Genomic DNA, 13,124 nt, shown 5'->3' with positions numbered 1-13,124 from the left:
CCAGAGCCGGTGGTGGGAGGCGGGGCTGGTGGTTGGGAGGCGGGGATAGTGCTGGGCAGACTTATATGGTCTGTGCCCTGAAGAGGACAGGTACAAATCAAAGTAGGGTATACACAAAAAGTAGCACATATGAGTTTATCTTGTTGGGCAGACTGGATGGACCGTGCAGGTCTTTTTCTGCCGTCATCTACTATGTTACTTTGTTACATTTATCACATAAATGTAAGGAAAAACAGAAATTAATATAAAGGAAAAAGAAAACATTTTCTCTCATCAATATATATTATATAATTGTCCACAATTGGGAGATCCAAGATCAGGAAAACAATCTCAAAGAAAATAAGAAAAACTCAAAATGGTTAATCTTACAATTCACATTTTCTGAGGGAGGAAGGTTAATCGGTAATTGCAGCCGGTACAGTGGTAACTAAAGGAAGTTGCTGCAGAGGGTTCTTCATCTATTCTTTCAACTCCACAAACTCTTGTAATTTCTTAGGTTCAACAAATAAGTAATAAGGAAATAAAACACAAGGGAATCGCACTAGGAAGGTCCCACCTAGGGCAATGATTCCTGGCTTTCTCTGCCTGTAGTGGGCTCACAACATATTAGCCAACTTTTTAAAATTATTGTGGGTGCTAAGCCAGGTGGAAATAACTCCTCCCTGGACACATACAAGACATTGTTTCTCAATATTGGGGATGCTCAAGCACCCACAGCACCCACAGAGTCGGTTCCTATGGCTCACAATCAGTTTTGGTATCTGGGGTAATGTGGCATTGTAGGGTTAAGTGACTTGTGAAGGGTCACAATGCTCTGCAGTGGGAATCAAAAAATCTCAGACTACTGCACTAACCATTAGTCTACTCCTCCACTTGCCAAAATCAAAATGTGCTTTAGCTGTTGAGAATTGGGGGGTTTGGATTTATTCATGTGGGGGTGGGAAAATGGTTTTACTGTCTTGTAAATAGTTACTGATTTTTAATGATGGGGACACTGTATCTTGTTATTAATTGTACATGGGGGGGGGGGGGGGGAAGGGGAAGAGGTATGTAGGATCCCTTTGTTCCCAGGTTGTGGCTGACAAATGTAATTTTAGTGAATAGTGTCTGGATTCAAAAAATGAAACTTGTTTTGGTCAGTTTTTACCACAAATATGTAACATTTGTATATAGCAAAATACATGACAACACATCAGTCATAAGTACATAAGTATTGCCATACTGGGACAGACCAAAGGTCAATCAAGCCCAGCATCCTGTTTCCAGCAGTGGCCAACCAGGCTACAAGTACCTGGCAAGATCCCCAAAAAAGTACAATATATTTTATGCTGCTTATCCTAGAAATAAAGGGGCGGAGCAAACCGTATTTTCGAAATTGATCGCCGGGTTTAGAGCAGAATCACCGGGTTTACATGAGATGGCCGGCTTCGTTTTCCAACCATAATGGAAACCGGGCCCGGCCATCTCAAACCGTCTCAATCTGCAAGCCATTTGGTCGTGGGAGGAGCCAGCATTTCTAGTGCACTGGTCCCCCTGACATGCCAAGACACCAACCGGGCACCCTAGGGGGCACTTCTAAATATTTTTTAAAAAACCAAAAATAGGTGCCAGGAGTATAGCTCCCTTACCTTATGGGCTGAGCCCCCCAATTCCCCCCCAAAACCCACTCGCCACAACTCTACACCATTACCATAGCCCTAAGGGGTGAAGGGGGGCACCTGGATGTGGGTACAGTGGGTTTTGGGGGGGCTTGGAGGGTTCCCATTTACCACCACAACTGTAACAGGTAGGGGGGGATGGGCCTGGGTCCACCTGCCTGAAGTGCACTGCACCTACTAAATACTGCTTCAGGGACCTGCATACTGCTGTCAAGGAGCTGGGTATGATATTTCAGGCTGGCATACAGGCTGGCAAAAAAATGTTTTTTGGGGGGTGGGTGAGAGGGGGTTGGTGACCACTGGGGGAGTAAGGGGAGGTGATCCCTGCTTCCCTCCTGTGGTCATCTGGTCAATTGGGGCACTTTTTGAGGCTTGGTCCTAAAAATATATGGACCAAGTCCAGCCGGCAAAATGCTCACTCGAACCGGCCACTTTTTTCCATTATAAGGTGAAGCCGGCCATCTCGTACCCACACATCCGCCCCGCCCCCGTCCCACCTTCACTACCGTACCAACATGCCCCCTTGAAGGTTGGCCGACGCCGTGACAAAAAAGCAGTTGTGGTCGGCCAAAATCGGCTTTCGATAATACCGATTTGGCCGGGATCAGGAGATGGCCGGCGATCTCCCGATTTGTGTCGGAAGATCAACGGCGATCACTTTCAAAAATGAGCTGGATAGTAGTCTAGGAATCATTCTAAAGCCTCTAATACTCAAAATATTTACCTAACAAAATCTGAGATATGTTGCTCAATCGTTATTAACATTTGTTATCATACTTAAAAGAAGAGTAAAACTCCATTTACCTGTCATATTTAGGCCCATGCTCTGTCCCTGCTGCAGCCATCCATACAGGGAACGCATTACTTTTGCACTCCCAAAGTGCTTAAAGCGGGATCTGATATGGTCATGGTACCATTCCAAGGAACTAATCTTCATCACCCTGTAATGAAATAAAGGAAATAATCACTCAGATTCTTCATATATACAATAAGAGAGAGAGATAAGATATTCAAAATCTTCATAATTTATGAAATAGAAAGACAATAAATTTCTATAGACAAAAGGAGGATTTTCAAAAGTATTTCCACGGATAAAAGAGTGTTTTACCCACAGAAATCTGCTTTATAAAGTTGTCTGCCCAATATGTGAAAACACAAATCAGAAATAATTATAATTATCCTAGAGATCCAACATCAATAGAAGGGAGAGATATAGAAATCCTGAGTGCATAAATTAAAAACCAAAAAGAAGCATAAACTGTATTAACAGCAGGCACACGTTGGGTCTTCAGGAAACCCTCAAAAAGCACAAACAACTACCCCCTCCTTTCACCCCCTCCCTTCCTAGCAAATATTTTTCTGTATCCAGTACCAGAAGCATCGCCATCTCCTGTCAAAGGATCCCACAAAGCAATAAGCTTTAGTTTAAAAAAACAAAATAAAAATAAATAAAAACTATAATTAATGAGGAACAACACCAATACAACATGAGCTGCAAAAAGGGCCAGTCCCATAATGATTGTCTGCTTGATAATCAAAACAACTTAAGCAAGCAGAATAGGCTGTCACTAAAGGTTGTGACAGCCATTCTCCATTAGGAACCACAATGAGCAGAAGTGAGTGGGTTCTCTTCTGCCACAAGGACCACTGGACCACCAGGGATAGTAAGTAGGCCCAATGGAGTCATTTGGGATTCAGGAAAGGGGGGATTGGAGGACCCTGGAGGAATGACTGGAGGTGCTCCGAGGGGTGGAAGGATGTATCAAAACATGGTGCTTAGGGAAGGGGGCGGACAATATGTGGCCTCTACTTATGCGGGTCCCTGCCAATATTCAGCCGAGACCTGTATAAGTGTCTTAGCGGGTCCCAGCTGAATATCAACCAGGACCCACATAAGTAGCAGTATTCAATCCCAGTGTCCACATGTGGCCTGACTTTGAATATATGAGGGTAATTTAGCTGGTGACGGTCAGTGTTTAAAAACACTCTGACTGTCACTGGCTGAATATTGACCGATGTGTATTTACCACTGTATTATCAGAGATGATAGCAGACTTTCTTGCCAAAGAAAATAAAAGTATAAATTTTACTCCATGTGCAAGAATTTCTTTTTGATTCTGGAAGAACAATCTGAGAACAGATTCACTGTCCTGAGGAACATAAAAACATAAGCAATGCCAATCTGGGACAGACTGAAGGTCTATCAAACCCAGTATCCTATTTCCAATACTGGCCAATCTAGGTTTAAGTACCTGGCAAGATCCTTAAAGAGTAAAACGATTTTATGCTGCTTATCCCAGAAATAAGTAGTGGATTATCCCAAGTCCATCTTAATAATGGCTTATGGACTGTTCTCTTAGGAAATTGTCCAAACCTTTTTTAAAACCTTGCTAAGCTAACTGCTTTCACATTGAGTGAAGAAATATTTTCTCTGATTTGTTTTAAAATTATTCCTTAGTAGCATCATTGCATGCCCCCTATTCATTGTGTATTTGGAAAAAGTAAACAAACAATTCATGTCTACCACTCTGCTCAGTATTTTGTAGACCTCTGTTATATCTCCCCTCAGCAGTCTCTTTTCCAAGCTGAAGAAACATGGAGGGGCATAATCGAACGAAAACGTCTATCTCCATGGGCGTTTATCTCCGAGAACGGGTCCATGAAGGGGCGGACCGAACCGTATTTTCGCAAAAAATAGACGTCCATGTTTTATTTGACAAGTTGTGAGCTGGGCGATTTTGTTTTTCAGTGATAATGGAAAATGAAAGCGCCCAGCTCAAAAACGAATAAATCCAAGGCATTTGTTCGTGGGAGGGGCCAGGATTCGTAGTGCACTGGTCCCCCTCACATGCCAGGACACCAACCGGGCACCCTAGGGGGCACTTTTACAAAAACAAAAAAAAAGGTAAAAGAGCTCCCAGGTGCATAGCACCCTTCCCTTGGGTGTTGAGCCCCCCAAATCCCCCTCAAAACCCACTGCCCACAAGTCTACACCATTACTATAGCCCTAAGGGGTGAAGGGGGGCACCTACATGTGGGTACAGTGGGTTTGGGGGGCGGTGTGGAGGGCTCCCATTTACCAGCACAAGTGTAACAGGTGGGGGGGGGATGGGCCTGGGTCTACCTGCCTGACATCCACTGCACCCCCTAATAACTGCTCCAGTGACCTGCATACTGCTGCCAGGGAGGTGGGTATGACAGTTGAGGGTGAACATAAAAAGTTGTGAAACGGCATATTTTTGTGGTGGGAGGGGGTTTGTGACCACTGGGGGAGTCAGGGGAGGTCATCCCCGATTCCCTCCAGTGGTCATCTGGTCATTTAGGGCACTTTTTGGGACCTTATTCGTGGAAAAACAGGGTCCAGGAAAAGTGCCCTAAATTCTCGCTAAAAACACATATTTTTTTTCCATTATCGGCGAAAGGCGCCCATCTCTGATCGCCCAATAACCACGCCCCAGTTCCGCCTTCACCACGCCTTCAACACACCCCCATCAACTTTGTCTGCATCCGCGACGGAGTGCAGTTGAAAACGTCCAAATTCGGATTTCGATTATACCGCTTTTTTCGTTTTTGTGAGATAAACGTCTATCTCCCGATTTGGGTCACAATATAGGCGTTTTTCTATTTCGATTATAAGCAGGCTAGACTCTTTAGCAATTCCTCATAGAGATGTCACCACATCCTAATAGTATACCTCACTGGCTTTCGTCAAAGCTAAATTGCATATTATTGACAGGTGGCCATGCCCACTTCCAGTCATGTCAACCAATCAGAAGCGAGACAAGGCCAAGCCATTTCCGCTCCCCACCACAACACGCTGCCCTGCCTCACTCTCTTTGAATGATGTCAATGGGTATGATATCATAACCCCACCCATGCCCCACTCCATTTACCTAAATCCACCACTAATCACAAGTTATTTGCATAGTACTACTGCTACTACTAATCATTTCTATAGTGCTACTAGACATATATAGTAACATAGTAACATACTAAATGACGGCAGAAAAAGACCTGCATGGTCCATCCAGTCTGCCCAACAAGACAAACTCATATGTGCTACTTTTTGTGTATACCCTACTTTGATTTGTACCTGTCCTCTTCAGGGCACAGACTATATAAGTCTGTCCAGCACTATCCCCGCCTCCCAACCACCAGCCCCGCCTCCCAACACTGGCTCTGGCATAGACCGTATAAGTCTGCCCAGCACTATCCTCACCTCCCACCACCGGCTGGCTCTGCCACCCAATCTCGGCTAAGCTCTGTATACATTATACATTATATGCAGGTACTTTCTCTGTCCCTAGAGGGCTCACACGTTTTTGTACCTGGGGCAATGGAGGGTTAAGTGACTTGCCCAAGGTCCCAAGGAGCTGCAGTGGGAATTGAACCAAGGTTGCCAGGATCAAAGTGAACTAACAACTAGTCTACTCATCCACTCCTCCCACCCCTTTTTCATAACCCCATCCCTTTCAGTGACATCACAGGATGTGATGTCATAGCCACACCCCCTTTCCCAATATGGTGGTGTACACTGGACATACCTCGTCACTTCTTGTTTCACACTACTCATTGTCATCTTAGATAGGGTCACGTGACGGGAAGTAATATCAAAAGCCCCCGATACCACCCTCTACAGCCTTGGAGGAATGTGTGCAGCTTGACCTTTTTTTTTTCTCATTGGAAAGAAAATAGGCATCTTTAGCCTTCAAACTGTTTCTTTTTATTTTTTTTCTTTCAAAAGGATACCTTGCTGTGTAAGCCACAGCTCAAAGTATTTTAAGCATTAAAGTGTGCTTATTTTAAGCTGGTTCAAGACGTTTGTTTTATCCCTATCCCTTAAACTATTTCTTTGTTTTTAATTCCGTTCACTACCTCCTCCCCCCGCTTCCTTTTTCAGCCCTCTGTTATTTCACAACAGGGCCCATAGGTTGCTGATAGGTGTAACACCATATGATTTGTTTGGGTTTCACACTGAATGTAAGTAAGATCAGCATGTTCTAACAATTTTTAAACAAACACTTACAACTGTTGAAGGGCCCTGCTATGATGCACGAGAAGGGATGGTGCAAGCATGCATCAAACTCATCATAGCCATAGCGAAAATTTAAACTCACAACTACCTCCGGATTGAAGAAAATTCTGCTGAGGATTTTTTTGTACATGACTTTATAGAGTGGTGCGAATTTTAACATTAGCGCTTTGCTGAAAAAAGAGGGGGGTTTATTTTAAAAAGCCCTTGGCGCTGAAAGGTGGGTGGAACTGTATAAGGGGAGGTGAATGTTTAGCTGGACATTGCATCTATTTATGTACGGTGACCTAATGCTCCTGGGGAGGAAACAATTACCTGCATAATATGTATACCACTTTGATTATAACCACAGAAAGGCAGTATATCAAATCTCATCCCTTTCCCTTGTTTGTTGTTGTATATGGCAGAGACAGTCAAACCAAGCAGCCAGCCTGGCACATGGAAGTACATAAAGTGTTGAGGAGCAGCTCTCAGGAACAGGGATCAGTGCAGTGAGCTGACTCTGTTACTCCACTTTAAAGATGAGAGAGAGAAATAAAAAAGAAGCCATTTCTTTTTTTTCTTACTTTTACTGACATTGAAGGACAAACCCTTCTGGCTCAGCCCGAGCCCTTCATTTTACTGTCTTTACAGAGGCCACCGGGTCCTGAATTTGCTGATCCTCAGAAACAGGATGTGCTCTTCCACTGCCGCCCTTTTGTATGCTTCTTAGGTTAACACAGAACAAAATAAAGCACTGCTCTAGAACTAGTTTTGTTTAAAAAAAACCCAGTTTGCTTATCTGTAACCTTTCCCAGTTAATGTTATAATGTTTGTTCTTTTACGTTTTCATTCACGTGACCTTGCCTACCTGGGATGGTGAGGGAGGGGCTTTGGGTTTCTCTCTGTCAGCTTCTTCTGAATGGGCCCTCTGAAAGGAGGATTGGAGGGGGGAGCTGTGCACACTGGGGGGCTCTACAAACAGCTGTCTGCAGGAAAAAGGGAGGGGGAGTGCTTGAGAGGTGTAGACATGATCTTCCACAGCACATTATTTGTTGATCTCTGTGCTGAAAGCTAAGAAGAGAATCACATGTAAAAAAATTACTTTGGTTTTAAAGCCTAGCTGAGAGTGGAATTGATTGTAAAAACCATTAGTTTTGTTTTAAAAGCCTAAAACATAATTTCTGGGGTTGAGCCTCTGGTTTCTTGTGAAAGCTATCTTAACAATAATAAAAGTGGGAGAGTGACCAAGGATACCAAAGACTGGAAGATGTATGTTGGTAAAGAATGGAATGTATAAACACATGGGCGAACTACTAACATCCTAAGACAGGTTTGAATTAAAAAGGATGCTAAATGGCAAATATAATGTTTGAAGCATTTAGTTAATGAAACCCAGACATGAAAATTAAACTTGAGATGGTGAAACCAAAAAATGGATGAATAATGAAAGCTAAGAATAGCTGTGTTAACACTGACCTTTTTCACAGAATGCTTCTGGAAAATGATAGAGAAAAATCTTCAGAGTTGCAGAGTAGTCTGATAAAAAATCCAAACATGAATTGAAAAAAATGCATATATATGGACTAAAGAAATATAATTAAGCATAAAATATATTGTATGACTAAAGAAAAAATGGTAAAAGAAAAAATGAACAATTAAAAAATATGGTAATGTGATAAAAAAGATGAAAAAATAATAATCAATAAAAACAAACAATAATGAATAATAATGAGATTGAGCATGTGAAAACTGCAAATGATAATGAATAACAATAAAGCTAAGCATATAAAAATTGCTGAAATAATTGTTCAGAAAAGTAACTGAACTGGTTACTTGAAAAAAAGATGCATATAAAAGAATATAAAGTGAAAACATGAAATAAAAACCTGAGGTGCTGTACCAATGAAAAAAGCCATTGTGATAATAAATATGCTCATTGGTCTATATGGGCTGCATATAAAAGATACGTAAACAAGATGCATATCAAAGAATAAAAACAAGAAATAAAATCCAAAGGTACTATATAAATGGAAAAGGCCATTATAATGATAAACATGCACATGGGTCTATATGGACTGCATACTGAACAGATAAAGTGGCAAAGCTATATGTTTAAAAAACATATTTATGGAGAAAAACGATTGGGAAAGAGTAGACAAGTGCACATAAAAAACGCTGCTGATTTAGTTGCTACACTGAATAAAGGTTAAATTTATCTCACCACACCTTATGCCTGGAATAGACTTCCTGAACCATTACGTCAAGCTCTATCCCTGGCCGTCTTCAAATCTGGGCTAAAGGCCTACCTGTTTGATGCTGCTTTTAATTCCTATCTTGTCACCTGCTCGTAACCTTATCTTGTCTTCCTCTCTTCAATAGTCCCTCTTCCCTATGTGTCTTATCTGTCTGTCCTACCCTTATCCCTTATTTGTCCTGTCTGTCTGTCCTGATTTAGATTGTAAGCTCTTTTGAGCAGGGACTGTCTTTTCTTCATGTTCAATTGTGAAGCGCTGCGTACGACTGGTAACGCTATAGAAATGATTTGTAGTAGAAGTAGTAAATTAAACCGTGCTGAAGTACTATACCTTTTTAAAGACTGTTGTTGAAGTAAACGTGTTGGTCTGATTAGACTTCTGCACACGCTGCAAAGTGCTTTGTAATGGCAAAAGGGTGTATCACGGACACCAAGTGAATATAAGCAGAAAAAAGCGCCAAGAAAAAGGTGCCAAAAAATATCGCAAAAAACCGTCAACAGGAAGGAAATGACGTAAGATTACGAAGAAAAAAAAAAAAAGAAAGAAAACTGAACTGGATGTGTGAAAAAAAGCACTGAATAATAAACATGTATCTTATATTAAAAGAGTGGGGTGGAGGGAAACACGATTAAAAATGAAAATCAATAAAAAGCAATGTATAAAATATGTTAAAACTGCAGGATACTGTTTGCCGAACTGAGGATGATGGTGTGCTGCACCTGGGAAACTGAAACTCATTGTGGCTAATGGAAACAAACCGAAATACTGAAGAAAAAACAAAAAATACAAAGTAAATGTCAATAAATATTCAAGGCAAAGAAGATTGGATGAATATCTAATATTTTTTTTCATATGTCATATATATTATCACATTTTTTTGTTTTTGGTTTCTTTCATTCATGTTCCAATATGTTTTTGTTTTGGTCTTTCATTCAGAGCCATTTTTATTTTTGTTCTTTCAATAGAGTTGATTTTGATTGCTTCCTCTTTGTCTTTTTGATTGTTTTTTTTTTTTTCGTTTGTTTCCTTTGTATTCCATTTCATTTCTATTAGTCACCACTAGTCTTAGTTTCCCAGTTGCAACTCACCGTCATCTTTCATATTAAGTTTATAACAGCATGTTTTAATTATTAAATCAATTTTATTTCATATTGTTTTTTTCGATCCTTAATTTTAAATTTATCCTACGTTCATCCAATCTTCTTTGCCTTGAATATTTATTCACATTTACTTTGTATTTTTTGTTTTTTCTTCAGTATTTCGGTTTGTTTCCATTAGCCACAATGAGTTTCAGTTTCCCAGGTGCAGCGTACCGTCATCCTCAGTTTGGCAAACAGTATCCTGCAGTTTGGCAAACAGTATCCTGCAGTTTTTTTTGTTTTTAATTTATGAAATTTTCAAATAATTTACAAGCATATAAATCTTGTAACAGGAAAAATTGGGTGAACAAGTGATCTCATCAAAAAGAAAGAAACATTTACACCTTTTTCCCCCCTTCACTCCAACATAAGTCCACATTGAGGGAGTTCAAAATGTACAAAATTAGTTGGAATAAAATAACAGGCAAATATTACTATGAAACAATAGGTCAGACGTTTTCAAGACGCCTTATTTTATCAAACGTTATCGGTGGATGGAGCAGCTGCTCCTTCCATCTTTCTAGATGTTATAAACAACTCCAGTTGGGGTGGATCAAAAAAGATAAATTTCTCAGTTCGGTAGGTGACTAAACACTTGCAAGGAAATTTTAGGAAAAAAGTTGCTCCCAAGTTGATCACTTCTTGCTTCTTCTGCAAAAAACTTTTCCGGCGTAGCTGTGTTTCCCTTGATACATCTGGGAAAATATTAATTTTTAACCCCTTAAAAATTTTATCCCGATTTTTATAGAATAATCTCAGTATCCATAGTTTATCTGTTGATAAAACCACAGTCGCCACCAACGTAGCTGGCAAAGCTAAATCTGTATCAGAGGTTTCTAATATAGCAGATATATCCAGAGGTTGAGTCTCTTGCTGTTGTTGCTGTCGCATACTCCCAGAAGGGATATAAAACACTTGTGTGAAGGGAGGCATATTTTCCTCTTTGATCTGAAGCACTTCTTTAAGGTATAATTTTAACATCTCTTTAGGTGCAACATTACTCACATATGGAAAGTTCACAAAGCGCAAATTGTTGCTTCTAGTAAAGTTTTCCATAGTCTCTGCTTTCCTTCTCAGGTTAGCTAGATCTTTTAGCATTACAGTTTGAATTTCTTGTGTCTGCTGTAGTGCTTTAGCTTGATTTTCCACCTGTACATTTAAGCGTTTTACTGTCTCCTCCACACAAGCCACTTCTTGTTTAAGTGTTTGTATCTGTGGTAACAAAGCTTTGCCTAAGCCTGCAATTAAGTTCCAGAGGCAATCGTCACTTTGGGGGGTTTAGTCTGAAATAGAGCAAGTGAAAAGGCTCCTACCTCCGTTTGTTGTGAAGAAAGTCCAGACCCAGCAGGAGTATTCCCTCCTTCTATTGATGTCTGTGACAGTATGAACTCTGCTCCTTCACGCTCTCTAATTGCCCTCAGTCTTCCTTCGTCCATTTCCCTTTCCGGGTTTGGAGTCAGTGACACCGATAATAGAGGAGCAGGTCCGTGCTGTCCTGGAGGAGGTGGAGGCGTTCGGGCGTCGGGGCTTAAAGAAACTTCCAGCTCTGGAGATCCCAACAGGCTTCCAACCACAGCTGGGGACCTCAGCGAGCCGCTCACCGGCGTACTTGCGTCTTGGTGAGTCCGCTGAACAAAAGTATCAATCGGGCCACTTCGAGGGGGGAGTCTCGGTTGCTGGTGGGCTATGGCAGCAGCCTTCCCCCTTCTCTTCGGCATATTAGGAAAGTTTTGTTGGTGCTAAAACAAGGAACCAGCAAAAAACTCTGAGGCAATTTCGCAGGAGCTGAAAAAATACGTCTGACCTACTCAGCGGCCATTTTGAACTCGTATCCTGCAGTTTTAACATATTTTATACATTGCTTTTTATTGATTTTCATTTTTAATCGTGTTTCCCTCCACCCCACTCTTTTTTTTTGAAATTTGTTTATTAACAAAATAATTAGGTAACAAACTTTGTATGAGCTAGCTTCACAAGTGATACATTCATGTATACGTCTAAGAAATACACTTGTTTTTTCAACTTTTCCCTCTCCCTCCTCCCTATTAGCCCTCCCTCCCGCCCGCTACCCCATCGTCCACCCCTCCCTCTCCCTTCAACAGTTAAAAATCCTACTTCGTGCTACAGATGTCAATGTGTCCCAAAAAGGTAGCCAAATCTTGCAAAACTGGTCTGTCCTCCTTCAATACAAGTCTCCTGCCCTCTTCTTTTCCAACATACAGCATTGCATGATGGCCCCTCTCCACTGTGAAACACTAGGCGCCTCTGAGTTCAGCCACAGTTGTAGGATGGCTCCCTTTCCCATCAAAACTGTTCTTTTCAGAAAGGCTTTAAACCTCTATGGTGGTCTGCTGCGGACCGTGAAAACGTCAAACAACTGTCCCGGGGAGGGCTGCCATTGTACCATCCACATTTGTGATGTCCGCCTTCCCAACTCTGTCCAGAAAGAGTTCACCGCTGGACAAAACCAAAACATGTGGCCCAGGGTGGCTCCCACATGCCTACATTTTGGGCAATCATCTGTCATCCTCAAAGTTGCCCTATATGCCCTATGTGGTGAGATGTACAATCGCATGACAAATTTGTATTGCATTTCCCTCCATACAGCACTTTCTATCACTTTGTACACGATTGACAAACAGGCTACAACTTGTTCTGGATCTAGTCTCCACCTAAGTTCTTGCTGCCATTGGCTCGACACCAGGGCAAGATCGTTGTGCTCCAATGATTCTCTTAGATGATGGTGAAAGTATTTCAGCGGTACTTTATGTTGTGCCTCCAAGCCCAGCAAGTCATTCATAGCGTCCCATATTTCCTGTGTCAGATATTGCGCAGATATTGTCCTAATGTAGTGGCTAATCTGTAAATAAGCAAAATGGTCTCTCTGATCTAGTCCAAATTCCTCACACAATGTCTGAAAAGGCTTGGTGGTCCCCTGTTCTGTCACCACCTGAAACAAATAGTGAATTCCACAGGTTGCCAACCTCTTAAACAATAATGAGGATCCCCCTTCAGGAAATGCTAGATTGCCCCTAATAGGGAGTAAGGGTGAGGCCGC

The 13,124-nt window shown here is 41.5% G+C and overlaps 1 protein-coding gene across 1 annotated transcript in view; it reads right to left on the bottom strand.

Moving 5' to 3' along the window:
* MLPH (melanophilin) overlaps nt 1-13,124 on the bottom strand; it is a 643,600-nt gene that overhangs the window by 394,794 nt on the left and 235,682 nt on the right. Inside the window, exon 4 of the mRNA XM_030209662.1 lies at nt 2,463-2,599. Coding sequence (XP_030065522.1) covers nt 2,463-2,599 — 137 coding nt within the window. The remainder of the gene's footprint in view (nt 1-2,462; nt 2,600-13,124) is intronic.

Source organism: Microcaecilia unicolor, chromosome 7 (genome assembly GCF_901765095.1).
Source record: "Microcaecilia unicolor chromosome 7, aMicUni1.1, whole genome shotgun sequence".
Classification (NCBI taxonomy): Eukaryota; Metazoa; Chordata; class Amphibia; order Gymnophiona; family Siphonopidae; genus Microcaecilia; species Microcaecilia unicolor.
The sequence above is the reverse complement of the archived record's forward strand: the minus strand, read 5'-3'. Positions and strand labels throughout refer to the sequence as shown.